Source organism: Rissa tridactyla, chromosome 1 (assembly GCF_028500815.1).
Source record: "Rissa tridactyla isolate bRisTri1 chromosome 1, bRisTri1.patW.cur.20221130, whole genome shotgun sequence".
NCBI lineage: Eukaryota > Metazoa > Chordata > Aves > Charadriiformes > Laridae > Rissa > Rissa tridactyla.
In genome coordinates, this window is record NC_071466.1 from 95292524 (window position 1) to 95314854 (window position 22331).

At 39.4% G+C, this 22331-nt stretch overlaps 1 protein-coding gene across 1 annotated transcript in view; it reads left to right on the forward strand.

Moving 5' to 3' along the window:
* Positions 1-22331, forward strand: part of SYTL5 (synaptotagmin like 5) — a 57004-nt gene that overhangs the window by 30906 nt on the left and 3767 nt on the right. Inside the window, exons 7-14 of the mRNA XM_054218639.1 lie at positions 916-1045; positions 2895-3001; positions 7588-7680; positions 11672-11737; positions 12626-12804; positions 13629-13731; positions 15975-16136; positions 20864-20972. Of these exons, the coding sequence (XP_054074614.1) occupies positions 916-1045; positions 2895-3001; positions 7588-7680; positions 11672-11737; positions 12626-12804; positions 13629-13731; positions 15975-16136; positions 20864-20972 (949 nt within the window). The remainder of the gene's footprint in view (positions 1-915; positions 1046-2894; positions 3002-7587; positions 7681-11671; positions 11738-12625; positions 12805-13628; positions 13732-15974; positions 16137-20863; positions 20973-22331) is intronic.

Genomic DNA, 22331 nt, shown 5'->3' on the forward strand with positions numbered 1-22331 from the left:
GTACCGTCAGGGAGGACTTGGCTGGTATCTGCCCTGTTAGATGCTTTAGATATCAGGACTGTACTAGCAAGTTATTCTAAGTTGTCATGACTTACATGGAAAGTACAAGGAAAGTGAAATTTATAGCCAGAGGTAATGCTTTCTACCATTTACGTTTGGAAAAAAGTAGATGAGTATTTGAGATCAGAGCCCTGTTGAACAGGTCAACTTCTTTCTAACTTCCAAATACTTGGTCTAATATACCGCCTTTCCTAATAAAAAATAAGTTAGTGTATATGAAGGGAAGTTTAGGGACCCGTAAATAAATTAGTAGTTGTTTTATTTGTATTCTTGTTGGCGCACAGCTTGACTTGATTTCAAGTGCATTAGATTTGCTTGAAAAAGGCCAATCCATTTAATTTAGATGGAGTTATGTCGTTAGCTATTTCTTTACAGGAAGGCAAAAAGCCATAATGATATCAAGCATATTTGCTTTATTTAAGGGGTTATATTGGCATAATTTAATTAGTTCAAGTCCATTTGGCTTTACCCTGACTGAAATCATTATCCTGGTATAAAACCAAAAGGTTTTATCTTTTCTTTTATTTCTTTTTTTTTCTTTTCATTTATAAGCTAAGTGAACTTTTAATAGATTCGCGTGTTTCATTTCCCTTCTCTCATTGCTGATGCGATGCTCTGATTCTTCAGTTGCAAACTCAGAATCACAAAGCACGAATCACATCATTGTGCAAATTTTATGCATTATCTGTGCTGAGCAAAGCAGATTAGATTGTAATCTAAATATATTCAGTAATAAACTAGATGCTAAAGGAGCTCTGGAGTTCTGGGAGCTAATAGAAATGATTCTTTTGCAGACTGATGGTGAATAAGCTCACTTTTTGTGTTTATGGAATGCGCTTTTTTCTTATTGGGCAGGACACTGGCTTAGAAAACGGTGTGATAATTCCAATGAGTGAAAGCGTACCTGAAGATTTAGTAAAAAAGCACTGTAGGAAAGCATCTGGAACACCTTCCATTGCAGTTTCGAGGATATCTTTGTCATCAGGCAAGTATTCATTCTTTTCCTTCTTTCTGCCAGCCTTAATAATCATCAGAGGGTTGTTCCTATTCTTGTGACTCTGCTCCTTTTGTTTTGAAAGCACGTTGAAAGATCAGATGTAACGTTCATAAATTTCTTCATATTCATTCTGAAAATTCCTCCCTTTTACTAACCAAGTTTATACCACTTCACAAGTGTTACATTTGAAAAAATGGTAAGCCTAACCCTAATATTAGGTAAATCACGTGCTCTTTGAATTGTTACAAGATTTCATTCATAATTGCACGTTGTTAAATCATTCTCTGTGTGGTCAACTGTATAAAATACTATCTATCTGCAATCCGTATAAAATACTACTGTGCTGCTGCCATTACATTTCACACCCACTTTACTCGGAAGCAAATTTGGGAAACAAAGAGCTGTCAGAGAACAAGTCCCTTACATACCTCGTCATTTCTTTTTTTAACACGTCACGCACTGAACCAGTCGATTCAGCTGTAATTTGCCTCATTTCATTGGAGGCTGTTAGGTAAATGAGGCTTGCCCAGGAAGGTGCTGTCAGAGCCACTTTGCAACAGTGGGTGAAGATCCTCCTTTTCCTACCTGAAGTAGGCGGCAGGAGTGCCCTGCACTCTTCTGCTTCTCCCAGGCCCTCCGTTGGCTTCTCCCAGGCCCTCCGTTGGCTTCTTACAGGGCTAACGGAGCGGGTTCAGGTTTACAGGTTTCTCTCTGAGATGCAGCAGGGCTCGCTTTATTTCATCTGAATTTAGCCCAAAGCACATCCCACAGAGCGCATCAAAGGAGATGATAACGTTCTTCACCTTAGATTTTTCAACTTGAAAGCATCAGAGTTTCTTTGAGAATATTGGACAGTGTAACTCCAGGCAGAGGTGTTAACAGACTGCTACTTCTTTATGAAGCGAAAATTCTTCCTGTTTCTGCTACCTTATAAAATAAAGGGGTTTCCTAGTGGAAAAGAACTGGCCTCATGTTTCCAAAGCATATGGATGCTGGGCAAAATTGCGGGCAAGCTAGGAATAGGCCTTGGACTCTTCATTGTGTCCTTGTTAGAGGATCTCAAAGGACATTAAGCTCAAGAGAGTGACTTTTCCTGTCAAACGAGCTATAGCCCAGGTAGAGGACGAACAGTTAAAAACTTTCCAGATTCCTACCTGCAGAATCTAAAAGTATTCTCTCCCCCCTCTTTTTTTCTCAATATATTGAGCAGTCGCACAAAAGATTCATATGGGGAGGACTACGAAAACCTTTCTCCAAGACATCTGACGTGTCTTATACCTATAGAGTGGATAACACTCCTGTAGGACTGAAAGAAATTTGTGTGCATCTTGAGAGTAGTTTGCTTCCTTCTCCTTTCTGCACAGGGAACACCAGTAATGGCAGAAGTACTTTCTATGTCCATCTGTATCCCTAGTTGCTTAATTCTGAAGCAGACACTGGGGGGAGTTTCGTGGTGATGGGAGATGTGATAATCACTGTGAACACTTAGGCTGCAGGTTTTTCGATATTCCAGGCTGATAGGTCTACCAGAGAAAGTCAAAAGCTTGATCTATAGTATCATCCACGGGAGACAATTACAGCAGATAAATAGTGCAGGGGGAAAAGTATTGGCCAGAAGGCTGAACAGCATCAGAAAACATACTTTTTCATTTATCATATTGATGTTCAGTTGTCATAGAGTTTGTGACAGATACCTAAAATATTGTTTTGATGTTTTTTCTTAAAAAAAAAAAAAAAAAAAAAGGCTTTGGGGTAACACTTATTAAAATGTGTAAGATAAAACGGAATACTTTTTGTAGGAATTATAGCAAATATTTCAATTGTTTTTATTTTCCAGATCGTAGCCGATCTGAGATAGATTTGAGTGAATCTTTCTCTGAAGGAAATGAAGATACTCTGAGCATAAGAAGCAAATCTGTACCTAGTGCCTTAGATCAGGAACTGGTGAGTTATAAATATGTAAATGTTTATCTGGTGGAAATCCTGTCTGTTCAGACTTCTGAAATCAGCACTGTATGTAAATCTATATAAAATATAAGTAATGCAGAACATTGCTTCAGGGATATTTAATGAGTTTTTAAACAGCTTCATCTTCTGAGTATATTTTAATGAATAATCACAGTTTGTTATTGATTTGCTGCTTTTTGAGTTTACAGATGAAAGAAGTCTGGCCTGAAAATAAATTTCAGGCTCTATGTTACACATGCTCCAAAGTCCTGTTAATTCATACTTTCTTAGATTTTAATTTTGATGCTGAGAAATACTATACTTTAAAGGCTTTAATCTTTGTCTGGTTTCGATTTTCCTCTCATATATATTTTCAGCAACTGAAGCCCCAGCCTTGTGTTCTGCCACTCTTTCTTGCCTCTTCTTCCTGTTCACTGTTTTCTCCCGTACATCTCCATGCCTTTTTCTATGTCTTCTATGGGCTGCTTTTCCTGAAGTGATTCACAGCTTCCCTTTCCTCTTACGTGCATATCCAAGATACACAGGCTGCAGATGTGCATCAATGCTATAAAAGAATTTCCAGGCTTGTTAAATATGCATGAGGGGGGAAAAAAAAAGAAGAGCTATTTAAATAGTTCTTCATCTAATCATAGTTTGTTCTGAAGATTCCAAATGTATGCTTGTAGCTTAAAAAACCCATAAGCCTCTGTGTTATGGTTTATGCATTTTGTCTATTGTCATAGTCCTTCCCTACCATCTGCTCTTTTGAGAAGAGCACTGGCCATGGGAGATGATGCCCTTCTTGTAGCATTTGATACTTGGGCCTTGGTGGGAAACAACCTGTTGGGATTCCCCTCTGTTTCTTGGATTGTAAGCACTCAGAGAATTTGCCTGCAGCATTGCTTTGTTTGCGTTAATCTTTAAGGAAATAAAACAAGCCCTTCCTGTGCATCAGATTTCTGTGGAAGAAAAACTTAAAAAATAAGTGGTTTATTTTTTAATTGTAGAAAAGAAAAAGGATGTGTTACTGATTGAGAAGCTGGAAAAGGTTGCAGAAGAAAAGCATAAAATAAAAAAATACAGGCTTTAAATACTTTATATTAGTTCCCTGCTCTAATTGTACATCGTGCCATAGTTATCATCTAGGAATTTCTCTGAGGCGGGTGCCAGAGAAGCCAAGTCCAGAGCAGTTTTCTGTTCTTTGATTTTATTTGATTTTTTTGTCTTCCTCATATTTAGAGCTTTCTTTTTCTCTTCCCCCCTCATTCCCCCCTTCTCCTCTTGCTGACTCTGAATGAAATTTCAGAGTGCATCTCACCAGCTTTCTAGCTGCTCTAGGAGACCTCTCTTGTGACATTAGCTTGATTTAGTTGCTCCACGGTCAGTGAGAGTGTTAATTCCCCTTTAAATTTCATTCATAATGGGGTTCCTAGATCTCTAATTCTACCCATGTCCTCGCTTGCTCTGTCTTATGAAATCAATTGGCTGCATTCATCAGCTTTAGTGTTCCTGCGTTTTGTAGGATAGTTTGACTCACAGGAGTCCTTCAGAGTCTTGCCCTGTATTCATTACGTGTGCAGTCTTTTGAGATAAAGGTTGTATTCCTGCTGGAGTTTAGCTGCTTTGGCGCTTGATATAAGAGACAAAAATAAAGGTATCCGATGAAAATAACAACAGCTTCTGCAGCCTGAGAAAAGTTATACCTTCTTTTCTCCTGGCCAGCGGGTGGAGCTGGCAGAGGCCCTTCATTCTCTTATCTCTGGGTGATGAGAGCTGACAGTGGTGTGGGAGGTGCCACACGTCAATAGGATAAGCGGATTGCTGGAATTTATCAGCTGAAAGTGTGGGCTTTTTTAGCTGCTTTGCTCCCAGCTTTATCCGTGAAAATCCATTATGCATACAGAGAAACAAGCTGGAAAACTGAATGGGTATTTTGCTTCTCTAACTTCCCTTGCTCTTGATAGTGAAAAGGGACAACCACTAGAAACCTACATACTATAGTATGTATTTGTCAAGGAGTGTGGGGAACCAGTTAAATCTAATATTGTGTCCAAATGTGAGCACCTTATCTAGAGGGGTGTGTGCGGAATTCCTGACCAAGTAGTGTTCATTACATGCTCGGCTGCTTTATTAGAAGCAATTGGATAACGTGCATTTTATGACTGTGAGATTAATGTCCTACTAGCCCTAACTTTAATAAACTAATACCACTAACCAATTATGTCGTTGCAGTTCTATAACACCTCCTGAGAAGCATAATCATTGTGGTGCAAAATGAATTAAGAGCATAGGTTAAATGTTAACCATTTTTTTTTTTTTTTTTTTAGTTCCAGATTTGGTAGTCAGCTAGCTGTCGTTAGGGCTTTTTGTGAAGGACTTTTAATATTCGAGTGCCTAAACTAGAAACACTCCGGTCTGAAGATGTTTCCTTACTGTTTTGGTTTTTTTTTGTCCCGTGTTTAATTATTCAGCAATAAAGTGTAGCATTGTTTACTTAAAAGTCCACAGGTATGTATGCAACAGTGTAAAGGAAAGAGCTTTGCATGTGTTACCAGAATTGCTTCTTCCTGTTGTACGGGCAAGAAACTGAAGTTGGGTGTTCTCGGGACAAACTTTAAACTTGGGTACATCATCTGAATTCTGAAGCCAATGAGGAGGGTAGAAGTGAAGGACGGGGTGGGTTTTTTTATTTTTTTCAGGGTTTTTTTGGTTTTACTTTTGAAGGATTCAGCTCTCTATCTTTCTCCCTGAAATAACTAGCTCTGTTGTGCCTGGGTCTCCATGGCCTTTTTCCTTAGAGTATAAAATATTTGTGACTTCTTTTTCCTGTGGAGTGGTAGCAGTGCCCTGAATAGATTAGAAAGAGAAGAGACGAGTAGAGGAGGCTCATTGTAAGAACATGAAGCTAAGAGGAATTTTTGCTTCAGTATGTAAATTTTGGTCCCAAATAGAGTGATGGCTTATCCTGATTTCCCTCTGCTCAATATTAATTATGCAGTTACAATCGGAAAGTAGTAATAGAAGACTTTGTATCACTTTCATCTGATTTTATTTTATTTCAGTCACTGGCGCAAAGAAGGAGGGATTTAACAGCTAGTTTTCTGCATGCTAATGACAAATGCTCTGCAGATGTTTACATAAACTGTGACAGTTCAGCTCTCCAGCAGCATTTCTTCTCTGCTCTGTTTTTCCTGATGAGCACAGAAGCCTTTGAGACTCCTGGGTTCGAATACACTGCTTCTCTGTTTAGTTTAAGAGCGTGAGAGCGATTAAGCAATAGAGAGCGAGGTAGGTCACCATGTGAGATTTTTATAGCTGCAAAGCAGACAGAAGGAATTTGAAGATTTAACTTCCATTAAAACTAAAAGAAGAGTCTTTCAAAACACCTGCCATAAGGTTTAAGGAAACACATAATATTTTCAAGTTACAGTTAATAGGATGATAGCTTTCTGTTAGATTTTTTTCCTGTATCTTTTACTTAAAGTTAGCCATCCTACTAGGACTATCAACTAGATTGTAAGTTTCTTTTAAATTTTACTTTACTGCTGTGTTTAAAAAATGAAAATTATTTTTTTTCTGTATATGGGCTAAAGATGTTACATTGCAATCTTGTTTATTAAAATTCAAGCATGTACATGAAGCTGTGCAATTACTGATTTTTCCCCTCCATTTAAAAAAAAATTGTTAAAATTATACAGGAGTGTAATTATTTTAAAAATATGCACATCAACTGGTGTTTTTCTTCGCTTACCCTCAAATATATTCAGTGCGTATGATGGCAGGACAAGTTTCTTCCCATGTGGTTTGACAATAACCTGGGGCTTTCAGCACATGGGTCTGTGTTAATGATCATGTTCAAGGAATCATCGCCTGTCACCAGTGTGAAAGGGTGCGAGTGTAATGCAAACTATGCGTTTGTCCATTTGTGTGCATGTGAGTGGGACTGACATAAATGTTGAAAATAACTGGAAAACTGGACTGTTGGATTGTAAAAAAAAAAAAAAAAAAAAAAAAAGTCCTGCAAAAAATATAGAACCTGGACTGTAACCAGGAAATCAATCATCTAATGACTTCTGGCTACAAACATCTTCGGGTAAACCAATACCAGTGATCCCCTGGTATGAGACCTTAATTCAGTGATTTCTTTCGTTAAGATTTGAAAAATTCTCATAATCTCCTTCTAAGATTTCCAAACCTGAATTCCTGAATGGAAATAGTAGTAAGTAGAGTAAGGTAATTCAGATGGCATTGTTAATGAGCATGGAAGTGGGTTTTGTTTATGTGTAGAGTTGTTGGCTGTGCAAAGGTAAGCGCCTCCAGAATAAGATATGAAGTATGTGTGTCAAGTTTTTCGCTTCTTAAGCAACTGAACCCTGAAACCCTAACAGCATCTTTTCCCCTTATGCTGTGTGCCTGTGCAAAGATATGGAAAATGTAAATCAAAATTCCTCTAGAGATTAGAATTTTGAATGCATCCTGCCCCATCTTCCTAAAGTGGAAAATATACAAAACAAAACTAGGTGACAGATGCTCATCAAATACAGAGCAGAACACGACAACTAAAATGCCTGTTTGTCATTTAGGATTATCTGGATGAAACAGAAGAAGATATTGATGACATAGTGGCCTCTCGTTATTCAAGGAAACATGGACATTTGACAAGTGGATTATCAACAGTAAGATCTTGAGTAGAAAGCACATGCTTTTTTCTTCCATAAAAGACCATTGCTCCTCCAAAAAGTTTAACTTCATACCACTTAGCAGCAGACCATCTTTCATCCTGCGCTTAAGAAACATCCTTTAACATTGAGATAGTTTTTCTCTTATATTTTTAATGCTGTTCAAGCTAAAATGCTGCTCTCTGCAGTGCATGGAAAGAGAAAGCCATTTTGCGTACTCATTGGCAGATTTCCTCACGTGCTCAGGTTACCACCAAGCCGACATGTGGAGAAGTCAAACCATAGGTGTTTGCAGTTACATGACTGCTCAGCTTTGCAGCGGAGCACTTAATCTCAATTTACTTGAAACGAAGAGAACAAACCACTTCCTGATTGATCAGGTTCTTGGGACACAAACACTCATCTGTGTGTTTGCACTTCTGTGGCGTCGTTGTCCACCCCCCAACCCAGCTTCTCCCCTTCTTTGTGACATGATTGATATGCCACCTAGATCTGAAAAGTATTTCTCTTTACAGTGAGGAGGGAGATACTTGGGGATTTTGGTTGGTGACAACTTTTCTACCTTCTGCAGTAATTGTAGTATTTTTCTGTTATATCCTTTTTTTTCTCATCATACCCACAAACCATACACCGTAATCAGATGTTTGAGTCTTGTGGTTGTCTAACTATTGCAACTTAATGTTGGTTTTAAAAGGAATAGCTGCATTTTCAGGTTGTAACAGGTGCTTGAGATGCAACAAAATTGGTATAACAAGCCTTATGCAGTTCATTATGCAGTCTGTTATTCACTGGGGAAGAAAATGGATGATAAAAGTAGCCTTTAACGTGTCTAGCTTATGACTGCCTGCTGCGTACTTCATTTTTGGGATCTGACACGTATGACGTGGGCAACTGATAGCATCTTCAGAAAAGTTGCAGAGCCCACTCTTCATGACTTGTGCCTAAGAATAGCTCTGGTCGGCATATAGAGTACCAGAAGGCCACAACAAACTCCGGGTAGAAGACGAGAGAGTTGAAGGCGATGAAGACAGATGAATCCATATGCTAAAAGGGAAGAGAAAATTTGGTCCATGACAGTAACCAATGAACTGTCCTTTCTAGACAGTATCCCCGGTAATCCCTATGCAAGCAGAGCCCAAGGAGTGCCCACTTAAGCTCTTGATCCTAAAGAGATGGGGTTGGCTGAACCCAAGCTTGGCTTACCTGGAAAGGAGAAAGGGCTGAGAAAATTGCTATCGGTGCATTTTTGGACCTTAGATCTGGCCATGTCTAGACCCTTTTCCCTTCTAATTTGTGTAGTTCACAGAAACAGACAGAACAGAGACGTGCAGCACTTCACACCGAATCAGACTTGAGCAAATGTAGCCTGTTGACATTGGTCTAATTAGACCCACTTACCTGAGGTTGACTATGACTCATTGTCTCCGATGCTTGCTGGTTCCATGGATTTTATAGACAGAATTATTTTTATTTCCTCTGAATATTGATATGAGGGTTGCAGGTGCTTAAGTGCTTTCTCTGTTTAAGTTGCTAGTTGAGGAACTGTATTTAGAGAGCCTTCCCTCTGTACTGTAGGCAGTGTTCCGTCGGTGCATTGGGTTTTGTGCTTTGCTGTAGATTTCCCTTTGACTTTTTTCTTAAGCAGAGCGCACTTTTTCCACTGCTGTAGGTTTGAGATAATCTCACATCTCAATGCTCTCATTTCTCTGTATTCACCATGACATGGTTTTTAATGTCACTGCAATGCTACATTACTGGCGAAGTTGCAAATGGCAAGCTGCTGCTCCCTGCAAGAGCAGGTCAATTTTACAGGTTCTTTTTTTATTCCCCTTACGTGTGTTTTACTAGTTATTAACATTCCCCCTCTCTCTTATTTTTACCTTTACTCTGCTTGTTGTAAGCCTTTGAGCCTTCTGCACTGTACAGAGTTTTTTCATGTACTTGTCTGTCAAATGACAGTCTACTATTATGTCACGTTGAAATAATGTTATAAATGAACAGTAGGCTCCAACTGCATGATTTTTCTTTTTTTTTTCTTTCAAATATGAGAATTTAAAGTATAGTATGAGTACTCTGACAATGAGCATTTGAGGTAGAGGAAGAAATATCTCAAAGGGAAAAGGTACTTGAAAACTACCTGTAACATGAGTGAGGAAAAAATGGAAAGTGACATTGTATTTTTCTTTCTGTTTTCCAAAGCTAATGTATGAACTGTGTATTTAGTTTTCCCTGCATCCTTCACCGATTCCTCTCCCAAATACACTAACGTGGTGGTGTCAAGATGCATCACATCAGTAAGACTGAGTTGTTTCAGTGCCTTACTGCAGTGATAAGATACGATGCAAAACAAATATAATTCTTAGTGAGGTACTAAAATGAAGCTCTGCATCCTCCGTATATGGTGGCTGTTTACTACTTATGAAACTGGAAAATTAGTAAATTTCTTAAGGACATCACATTTAGCATACGTCATGTCCAGTGTAAATGCCACAGAACAGAGTCTGTGGGGAAAGTCAAGCATATCAAATACTTCATCTAAATTTGTATTATCTTGTTTGTGTTTTGTAAGCAACCCAGAAATTGTGTTTGCATAAATTCTAGGGTCAGAGTTCATCTATTTACGGTTATATTAGAGGTTATCTATTAGGACTTTATGTTGGGTTTTTTTTTTTTTCCCCCCAATCATTTACCCCTTGCTGCCCACTTACCTAAAGATTCAGTAGAGGAAAAACTCATCCATCTTCTCATATTGGTATAACCCTGTTTGTTTTCTGAAGTGGGCACATAAATTGTGACTTTCATTTACAGTGATAATTTAGGCATTTTGTAGCACATACTGGGGCTGTTAAGTTCACTAGCAGCATCCAAGGATACTCATTTTCACCTATGCTAGAGGTGGAAATGCTTAAACGGTAAAGGCTGGAATGTATCTTGAGAAGTGTTAGCAATTGGAGGAAATATGACATATTTGTCTGTGTGTGTTGATAATTCTCCAGTCATTCTAACCAGTCCTGTTCATGGTATTTCAGCCAATTGTACAAAGGAATAAAAGGACAAGCGTTTTTCTTTTTTTTTTTTTTTTTTTTTAATTTAAATTAAGTATAAAGAAGGCCAGCAAAAATACAAAAACCCACCCTTTTTTGCTGTTTGTTATTCCTACACAATGTATAAAGTTAACTTTATGGCTAATGATTGCTTATTTTGGTTTTTCATATCTTTTCCTGTTTACCATATTGACACAGGCCTGCTTATCCCTCCAGCTTTCTTTGCTGCAGGGCCCTTAGGCAAGGTGCTCCGAGAGCTGAATTTTGCCACAGACCCGTTGTTTTTGTGTGGCTCTTCCCCTTGACTGTGCTCTTCCTTCTTCCCTGCAGCTGATAAAGAAGGAGGTAGATCAAGATGTAGTTTCCCTTGAGGTCATTGATGAGATTTACAGATACTGCTCTAGCAAGCAGAGGGGGGGAAAAAAGGTTTCCTCAAAGATCCTATTACTGTATTTTTTCCTGGAGTGACATGTTTAAACACTTGTGTGCGTTTTTACCTACTCTTACAAACTCCACAGAGAAACTGCAATTTCTTACAAAGGTGCCAATCTTGCAAATATATGACCGCTTAGCTATTGACTAGCTTAAGTGAGGACTGACTTCATACAGACGTAAACGAGGACAAGTCCAAACACAGTGCAATACAAATCCAAATCTGTTGAGTTGGTGTTCTAAAATGTAATTTGTTTATTTTGATACAGCAGATACTTCATTTCTATTTAATTACCTTGAGCCACGCGTCCTTCAGTACTCAAAGTACATGGAAAACACTTAGCATTTTTCTGATTCGGTGATAACTCTTTCTTTCTTTCTCACTACGGCTTTGCAATACAAACTTCCTTTACCTGTCTATATAGGTAAAGATTTATCACTGCACTTATTCTATCTTATTGCAGCTATCTAATGCTCTTTTCTCTTGATCTTTTGCACTGCCTTCTTTAAAGAATTCCCCAGAAGGCTCTGACAGAAAATGGACGTATTTAAACGTGCCTGAAAAAGACGGTGATACCGTGAGTTCTGAATCCTCTGCTTAGCTTACTTTTAAGGTTTCTCTCTAATTTCTCCTTTTTTGTTGAAGACTGTACCCGTGTGTCTTGCAAGGTTCCTATGTGTTAGGATTTAGATGGTTATATATGTTTTTGAGCAGTCTTGCTCAATGACTCAAAAGAGAACGTGCGCCAGATTTCTCGAATGCCTCTGATTCTGGCAGTGTGCATATTGCTCTGGTTTTCTTTAAAAATATTTAGTTCTTTCCTAATTGTAACCTGGTGTGAGTGAAAAAAAGAGATTGAGGGGTGATATATTATGTTGCAGTGGAAAATTTTGTGCGATTACTGCTAAACTTTTGGATTTAGGAAAACTGCAATAATGGTGAGTTTTTCTCATTCGTTTAGAATTGCTAATGAGACATGAGTTTTACTTTAAACAAACATGGATTTATACCATCTCCATTATGGGAAGCATGCTTATAACTATTCCTAATGGTTCTGTCAGCAGTTTTCTTATGAGACAGTAAAAATTAGGTGGACAGCTGAGCCAGAGAGGTGATTTTTTTTTTTCTGCTTGGAACTTACGTGAGCTTACAATTTATGTAGCCTGTCTGCTCTTCAGTTCATGCATGAATTAAATGGTGGTAATTTAGATTTAGTCATGTTTATAAATAGGTTTGGGTCCTGCGTGGAAAACATCAACTGTCTAGACACTTAAGCTCTTCTTAATTACAGTTCTTATTCCCCTTTACATCAAATGGTGGTATTTCTCTTCTATGATATATCTGTTTTCATAGCAAGTCCTAACAAGTGTGACAATATTGCAAGGCTGTAGCTGTATGAAAAAAGCAGATTCTGCAAAAGAGTAATTTGTTTAAACCTCTAAGTCCTTTTTCTCTCCCCCTCCAGACTAGCATTAACAGCATGCTGAGTGTATATAGTGAAACTGGTGACTATGGCAACGTGAAGGTCAGTGGTGAAATCCTTCTCAACATCAACTACAGCTACAAAACAGGTGCCCTCAACATCCTGGTGAAAAGTTGCCGAAACCTGGCCGTTGCAGATGAGAAGAAGCAAAGGACCGATCCGTAAGCACAGAGAAGAATTTCCTTTTAGGCTCTGCTAGGGGTGTCCTCCACCATGTCACGTGCTGTGGTCACTGGGTTGTGATACGAGCCTGAGAATTCACAGGATCCAGTCGCTACAAGCCAGCATTCTGATGGTGGTTGATTTTGGATTCCCTGCGAAAAATGCTTTTTCAATGTGTTTATTAGGACAACATGTGCCCGTTCTGGGGAAGCAATAAGATTACTTAAATTATCAACCTGCTTGATAGTAAAAGGGCAAAAAATATGAAGGGAGGCTGAATTGATTTCTTCTAGAACCAAAACTAAAGTATATGAGAGGAGCGATGCTTTGGAGGAAGGAAGAGATAGAGATAACTTTTGTTTCACGCATCCATAGATTCACTTTGTAAGGACCGTATTTTCTGAGCTTCTCATAGTTTTTATATAATATGTAAACTCTTTCATCAGGAAGTAGTAATTAGCGTCTCTAATCATGTGTAATCCTATCGTATGTAAGGTATGAAGATTTTCATTCTCTAGTACTTTCAGTGTATTTGTTGACGACAGTAATGGTATACTACAAAAGGGAAAGCTTTCTGCATTTCTGACAGAGTAAATTAATTTAGCTCTTCCTTTTGTTATTCTGATCCTATCAGATTAACATCGCTATGTTTGTAGATAAAGACCACACCTTTCCACGTTTTGCATCTTCTCTGTTACACATGTGCGTTGTTTAGACTGCAAAAATTGATTTCCTTTTGTGTGTTGCTGATGCAGCTATGTCAGGTCCTTGCTCAAAGTGGTCATTTTTATTCCCTGCTGCTAACTTACTACTTTATCTGCAGATATGTCAAAGCATACCTTCTGCCTGATAAGTCCCGCCAAAGCAAACGCAAGACCAAAATTAAAAGTAACAGCACCAATCCAGAATTTAATGAAACACTGAAGGTGAGAACACTGTCTCTCTCTCAGGCTGTGATGAATGTTCTGCTTGTGCTCACAGGCATTTTCTATGTGTGTTCCAGTACGGGGATTAGAATTTGGAAGAGATGCCTCAAAAGGGGAGGTATTTAAGCAAAACCATCTCATAATCCTATGAGTTGTAATTTCTGGCTTTCAGCATTGAGGAAGTGGTTTTGTTTTGTTCTCCCTTTTACAGGTAAAACTTCTATTAGTTTCCATAGGTCCCTTTCCAAACTGTTCATGTTCCCATCTAACCTGAGCTCCGAGTTGTTAAAGGCACCTCAAATATTTTGTATGCCCTAAATTAGCGACTGATGCTGAAGTAGATCTAGCTTAAAACTTCCCGTCTAACTGATTTCAAAGAGAAAATAAGCTTTTGCAGTAAGATCTGAATTTCTCTGGAGGCTTTTATTTCTTTCTAAAGCAGAACTGACTTTGATAAGAAAATGCCAACAACGGCTTCACTACCTGCTTTCCTAAGAAGCTGTGGTGCCGTTCATTTTCTGTTGCAAAAGACAATGACAGATTACTTTCTTGAGGACTGGTGGAGCACAACGCCCAGCCTCTTTCGTTCCTTGCCTTTACCCGCATCCACTACAGAGGCTGAACTATTTTGAGCTCTTCGTGAGCTGCTTATTCACCTCCTTGGCTCTGTGGGGAAGGAGGGAATGGTGGAGTTTCTGCCCAGTGCACTGTCTGTCTGGTACCTGGACCACAAGGCTCCTGGTGATTCCCCTTCCTGTCAGTTGAGGAGAGTTGTCCCAGCCATCTGTCGTGAGGCCAGAAACTCCTTTTAGTTTCTCCTGAAAACTTTTTTTTTTTTTTTTTGTAATTTCAGTGAGGTTTTAAATAAGTTTCTTATAATAGAGGCTAATAGATGTTCCCTGGCCAGTATACTTGGCTTAACCTGGCTACAGAACCATTTTGCAGACTTACATACACTTGGTCTGTGGTCTGGCCAGACTGCTTGCCGAGGGGAGAGCCTCTTGTATAGCCTCATTTTTAAATGGTTTATAGTAAAGTTAAGACTTGCCTGAACTTGAAGAAAAAAAAAAAAAAAAAAAGAAAAAGAAAGGTGTTAGACTCCATTTAGAAAGGAGCATAGCACTAAACATGTTTGCTGGTAGGGAGCTTGGTGAGGACCAAGCTCAGCAGCTTGGTAAAAACGCAAATTGTAACAAAAAGGACTTACTTGAATTGTGGGTAAGCGAGCAAGAGATAGATCTGTTCATCCCAACTGTAACTACTTTTTAAAAGAGAAAAGAAAAATAATTAAATCTGCCTGTATCTTCCCTCTTTGACTTTTATTCCATTATTGCTAAATACGACATGACTCACAGTGGAACTGTTGGCATCTAGAATTAAGCATTGTAGCCATATCTACACAGGAACAGCCTACTTGTGTGGCTCGCCAACGGGCTTGACTGGTTCAGCTTTTGGAGAATATGTGTCCGTGTACAGATGTTGCTCCTGATGAGAGGAAAAAAAAAAAAAAAAACCATCTGTGTCTCTTCAGCTAACACTAGGAGAAGGGTGAATTTCAGGGAATTAATGGGCCTTTTGCTAAAAGCAGAGTGTGCAGAGCTCGAATTCCAGATGCTTGCAATTTTCTGTGTATTTGCTAGAATATGAAGTTTCTTCAGAGGAGTTTTTTTAAATAGCTTTCAAAATCAACAATGGTTACTAAGACTGGTAGGCTTGGTGCCTGCTTTGCAGATGCAGTTTTGCTTGTTTTCAGAACAATTTTTTGTAAGTTACAAAGACGCCATTGAAAAGGAGAGGATACTATTTCTAGAAAGTAGTGTACAGCAGACCCCCTTTAAGGATGAAAGAACCAGTGGGATTTCTTCTTATGAACACAACTTTGATGTTGATCTGCTTATTTGACATAAACTTTTAAGGAATTAACACGATCATTTTTTTTAAGCATCATAATTTGCTTTATAGTTATATATACCCAGTAAATAATAGAGAAAAAGAACAATTGTCATAGTAACATTAATTACAATTGGATACTTACTGCAAAGAGAAGAGTTAGGTTTAACATTGACGTTATGAGCTTTCTAGCTAGATCAATCTTGTTTGCAAAGAAAACAAATCTCTTTTTCATGCTTCGTTCGTTAGCTGCTGTGGGCTTTGTGAAATTGAGCTAGAGCTGTAAAAGGCTCCATGGAAACTATTATTTATGCTTATTCTGAGAGTTTCTTTTTCTCTTTTTCTGTTGCTAGTATGTCATCAGTCACACACAGCTAGAAACCAGGACCCTGCAGCTTTCTGTCTGGCACTATGACCGATTTGGACGCAACAGCTTCCTTGGGGAGGTGGAAATTCCATTTGATTCCTGGAACTTCGAAAATCAGGGCGATGAGTGGTTTGTGCTCCAGCCTAAGGTAAGGGTTTCCAGGGACCAGTGAAAGTGTTGCGAAGCAAATTTAGCAAGGCTTAGTTATTTTTCCTTTGGAACGTATTTATAGAATGATGGCTTTGAGTGTCTAATGTGGTAATAAAAGTAATATCTTTGTTCTTTATTCAATCAAAACATACTGGTTTTAAAGTTTTCATGAAAAATTTACACATGATTGGCTATTTAAAAAAAAAACAAAACAAACAAAACAACCCCCCCTCATCCTTTAAAATAAAATATAAGTTAATCTTTTAATAAACTGCAGTGGAGAAATGACTTAGTAAAGAAATCGATTATTTTTTAAAACTAGCACGTAAACCAAAGGACTCTTCTACCACTCTACCTCTACCCAACCCTTAACAGTTTATTGAAGAAATAGGTCTTTTTTGTTCCAGTTCAAAGTGCTTCACACCTTTCAGCTGTGACAAAATGACTTATTAATCTCTTACTCAACTTAACTAGGAAGGTACAAGATAAGGCTTCTCAGCAGCCAAATCAATCTGTCTGTGAAACAGGAGTCGCATTGTACTTAGCTAAGGATAGGGTGACTTCTGCCTCTAGGGCACCCCCTGCTTTGGCAAAGGTGCTTATTTTTGCAAGAGATTCAAAGAGCTATTGTAAGATGGAGGATTAAAGGCTTGTGCCTTGCTTGCTCCTGCAGCAGCCAGAATCCCCACAAATTCCAGTGGTTTAGATTGCTGTTTCAGAAAGTGTATATTTCTTGGTCCAGAAAAATCCAAGTTTTTACTGCAAGTGATGTGGAGACAGATTCAGATGACTTGTTTGCTCTGTGTTCGTTGTTTTTAAGGAAATAGTGTCATATTCAGGGGTTTAGGAGGGAGCATTTGATTTGTGCCTTTCTCAGGGAGGTGAATGTGATTGCTGTATAATTAATTTCTAGGTATAACCCTTTGTGAGGCTTACACCTAAACTGTCACAAATTTGTAATTTAGGAAATAATTTGCCAGAAGATAGTTAAGAAAATTGGTCTCTTTGAACACTTACACGCCTCACACTTTCTAAGTGCCAAGGAAGATCATTCCCAGTTTCCTAGTTCAGCTTTATTAATAAGGGTGACCACCAGCCCTTCCCTCATGGTCCAGACAGGGTGAGACCAGGAAGAGAAGGAGGCTAATGACGTCAAACATGTTTCAGTCAGCGCTGTGTCCAGGCCAGGATTATACTGTCCTCCTTACAAGCTTGCTCCATGTAAGTTACTCTGGTCAGGTCTGCTCTTGAAGTAGAAGAAATGTCTGCTACATCTCTGCCATAGCTCTGGCTGGTGTCAGGTGATGCTCTTATTTAGTACCCACCGATCTACAACAAAGAGATACACATCTAGTGTTTGTTTTGCTTACGGTTTGTATGCAATGTTGGTCTGAAATTGAGCTTCTTATCATGCAGTTGCCTCTTTGTGTCTCATCTCAGTCCTTAGGGATTTGTGTGTGTCCGGTTTTGTTTTTTTTTTAATCCTGACAGTCGTGAAGCTGTCACTGAAGAAGTCCTGCTCAGGAAAAAAGTAATGAGGTGCTACACGGTTCAACCATTCCAGCTGGAAGGTGTTGTCTGATTATTTCCAAACCCATTTAAAGGATTTTTAAATGAGTTCTCTTTTACCAAAAAAAGCAAACGCAGAATTGGTTTGTCCGCCTCCTAAATTGTTACAAATAATGTTTCTAAACTTAAAATGCTGCTAAGATTGTTGATCAGCAAAGGGGATAATATTTTTGAAAAATCAATTATTGCATTTTGAATTAAAAAAAGAGCACGGGTTAAAACACATGCAAATTACATGCTGTCCTCTCATGTGAACTGCCTGATAGGGACAGGAATGGCTGTGAAACATTTCCTGAGTTTTATTACAGCGCTTTATTTATTTTATCATGAATCATTTAGCTGCTTTAGTGAAAAGGTTGGAGACTTTAAGACCTGTTTCTTCTATGAGCATCAAATGTCTGTTTTCAAGAGGAGTGTGGTTAAATCAGAAAAAGAAGAGAAAATAGTTCTGTGGTTACAGTGGAGGCAGAGTCTAGAGCCATGTTATATGTGGGTTTGGGGAGGAATCACGGAATCACAGAATCTTCAGAGTTAGAAGGGACCTCTAGAGATCATCTAGTCCAACTCCCCTGCTAGAGCAGGGTTGCCTAAACCACATCCCTCAGGGCTGCATCCAGGCGGGTCTTGAAAATCTCCAGAGAAGGGGACTCCACACCCTCCCTGGGGAGCCTGTTCCAGTGCTCTGTCACCCTCACTGTAAAGAAGTTTTTCCGTGTATTTGAACGGAACTTCCTATGTTCTAGCTTGTGCCCATTGCCCCTTGTCCTGTCGCTGGGAACCATTGAAAAGAGCCTGGCTCCGTCCTCCTTAAACCCACCCTTTAGATACTTGTAAACATTAATCAGGTCCCCCCTCAACCTTCTCTTCTCCAGGCTAAAGAGTCCCAGCTCTTTCAGCCTTTCCTCATAAGGGAGGTGCTCCAGTCCCATAATCATCTTGGTTGCCCTTCGCTGGACTCTCTCCAGTAGTTCCCTGTCCCTCTTGAACTGGGGAGCCCAAAACTGGACACAGTATTCCAGGTGTGGCCTCACCAGTGCAGAGTAGAGGGGGAGAATGACCTCCCTCGACCTACTGGCCACAGTCTTCCCTATGCAGCCCAGGATGCCATTGGCCTTCTTGGCGACAAGGGCACACTGCTGGCTCATGGATAATGGAGGCTGACAAATTATTCCTGATAAAAGAACTTACACCATCACTTGTCCACCAGCAGAACAGAAAAAATAATCCTTGTTGCCTTTATGGGAAACTCAATCCTAAACTTACATAGTTTAGATTATAAGTGAGATGCCTGACTGGCAAGATTTAGATGTTGTGCAAATTATTCCACGACATTTTACTACAGGTTTTCTTTTGTTCCACGTTGTAGCAGTTGGCCTCAGACAGTGGTGGAAACAGAAACGTATTTTTCAGAGTCAGTGCAGGAAAGTCTGTGTTGCTGTAAAAGTGCTTCAAAGTCACAAAAGGGCCATGTTGTTGTCACTAAAATTGCTTTGTTTCTTGTCCCATCCTTGTGTACAAACAGCCTTAGCCCCACTAAACATAGAATGGTTCGGGTTGGAAGGGACCTTAAAGACCATCTATTTCCAACCCCCCTGCCCTGGGCAGGGACACCTCCCACTCGACCAGGCTGCTCAAAGCCCCCTCCAGCCTGGCCTTGAACACTTCCAGGGATGGGGCATCCACAGCTTCTCTGGGCAACCTGTTCCAGTGTCTCACCACCCTCACAGGAAAGAATTTCTTTCTAATATCTAATCTAAATTTCTCCTCTTTCAGTTTAAAATCGTCACCCCTTGTCCTATCACTACACTCCGTCGTAAAGAGTCCCTTCCCATCTCTCCTTATAGGCCCCCTTTAGGTACTGGAAGGCTGCTATAAGGTCTCCTCGAAGCCTTCTCTTCTCCAGGCGCATGGTTATCGCCTTGGCCTGGAGTCTATGATATAAAGGCAGTGCGGACTGTACATATCACTGTATGTATTTCTGGTGGGTTTTTTGGTTCTGTTTTCTCTTGATAGAATTTTAACCTTCCTGGGGAGTTGGGAAACAAGCTGAATGCGTCTCGTCTCAGAGAAATACTGTCAGTGATCAGGCAGACATTCATCTATAAGCAGTTCTCTAAAAGCTTGTGTGGTTCCTTGGTGTGTGTGTCTCGGCACTCCAGGGCACTCTCTCTTTATACTTGTGCTTTGTCACTGTGATGGATCACAGGAAGATTTTTTTTATTTGCACCCAAACCTAAGCACTGAAACACACACGGAAATGCAAGCATCTGTGTAGTCCCGCCTCCATTAGTGGACGTCTCTGAGCAAGGTTAGCGTATGCCCGAGTTTTTCATAGACCCGACCTCTAATGTAAATATACAAGACTTCTTTTTCACTGCCCTTTATTTTTCTAAGAGAAGTCAGTTAGAACTGACACACCATGTTCTCTTTGCGTTGCATCTACTGTGTTTAAAATTTTGTTTCTAACTTACAACACAAATGGAAATTCAGCATGTGTCAGTGACGGCCTAATGTTCTTTTAACAAGGATGCTCTGGAGAGTACTGTATGCATTCTTTCTGGGCAAAATTCAAACATTTATAAAACAAAAAGATGAAGAAATAGTAGCTGTGTAGAAAAAGAAACAGATACTGGCAATAACAGTTTTCAAGAAGTTTTTCTATTTCAGAGCTGGACTCTGCTCCCTTCCCCAACTCTAGTTCCCCACATCTCCATTCCATGAGTGACTCGGGAGTGACTCTTCTAAAATGTATGAAACCAATTATGGCTTAAATTCCTGACTGGGGGAAATTAGGGCTGCGTGTAAGCTTAAATTAGCTACCGTTTATATGTCCAGAAATATGTTCAAGGTTTTTTTCTGTTTGTGTGCTTCACTTATTCATGCTAGATGTCTCTCTCCTGTGTATGTTCGCTCAAGAGCGTCTAATGCGGAGTGGCTTTATTCTCCGGAGCACTTGTATTCCCTGGCTCATAAAGTTTTCTAAAGTGGACTGCATTCACTCTGGAATGTCTCCTTATCTGAAAGTGGGCTGGTATGCCTTGATTTGTTTAAGAAGTGTTTCAGACACTATATGGGTTCAACAAAATTAAAATCAAAAGGAGAAGGTGAATACTTAACCTAAGCTGGATTTCTGTCTGTTTGTTTTCTTCTTTTCAGGTGGAGTTTGCAACAGATGTTGGACTTCAATATAAAGGAGAACTGACAGTTGTTTTACGTTACATTCCCCCAGACAGAAATCTAATGCTTCCTCTAGGGCAGTTTCAAGGTAAAACAAACATTAAAGCCAGGTTATGATAACATCCTTCTGAGTATTAAAATGCCTACCTAGGGTGAAGTAATGGTATAAGTGAAGATTGAAATCATACTTACATATACTGGTTGTCTTTATCTGTGGAAATTCTGAACACGAGTGTGTTTCTCCTGCTTCGTCCTCTTCTCTTAACATTGAACTTAAGGATAGAGAAGGGAAGAGGAGTGATGCATGGCTGTGACCTAATTAAAAAAAATTGAGACATTAGATAACATGACCGAGGACAGACACGTATAAATAAAATGTCTACATCATACTCTGTGGGTTCTTTGTTAAGCTACTTATATACAGTGTATAGTTGATTGAAGTCATAGACTTCACTTAGTTCTTCATGCTTAATTGTTCTTAAGCTTACCTATCTCCTCATTTTCACTCTTTTTTCACACCGCTTCACCTCCGCTCAGTTTTACTGTATTACTGCTGTAATTCAGACCTTTAAAATACTATTTGAATTCTTTAGGCTAAGCCATTATTTTCATCAACAATGAACAGGGAATAATAGTTACTAACTCTTCGCACTGTAGTATCATGAGGAATGGCTGTCATCTGAGGTGAAAGCAATCGCTGGGTAGTACCTGAGTGAACATGGATATACCTGACACAGGTGTATCATTGCCTTAGTGACAGAATTACTTGTTAGCATTAGGTGTATTAGACTTTTTTCTTTTTCTTTCTTTTTTTTTTTGACAAATGATATTGCCTCTGCTAGCAGTAATTCCAAGATTTTCTCTGCTAATTGTTGTCTGAAAAGTCCAGATGTACACTATCTGCATTTTTTTTAAATTAGTGCATTTTAAGATCACTCCTGATCTTTTTTCCTGATGTTTTCAGCCTGAGTCAGGGTGTATGATCCCTGCTGATAAGCCTCTTGGAATCTGCAGCAGTAGCAAGTACACGTGTCCTCACGCTGCTGCTCAAAAGCAGTAGCGTGTCAGTGCGCACCGTGTCCTTTGTCACAGTCTCTGAGGAGCACCGCATCCTTACGCACCAAATACATGCGGTGTATTTCGGCATTTTAAGATTTGAGGCAGAGGTTTTATACCTTGCTTGTGGTGTAGGTCTGCCTTAGCGTCGGTGGTGGAAGTGGATTCTGACAAGAAGGTGGCACTTAAAGGACATGCAGTTCTTTGTGTTCAGCGCAGTAAATCCACAAATACTTGGATTCGGAAACAACTTTGGATAGGGCAGCCTCTTGCGTCCAGGAAGGACTAGCTAGTTACATGGTCAAGTTCTTTATCAAATATGTAGTGCTTTTTCTGCCCCTGCCTTATTAGTTTCTCTACCCATAGAGAATCAGAGTCTCCTTATAAGAAA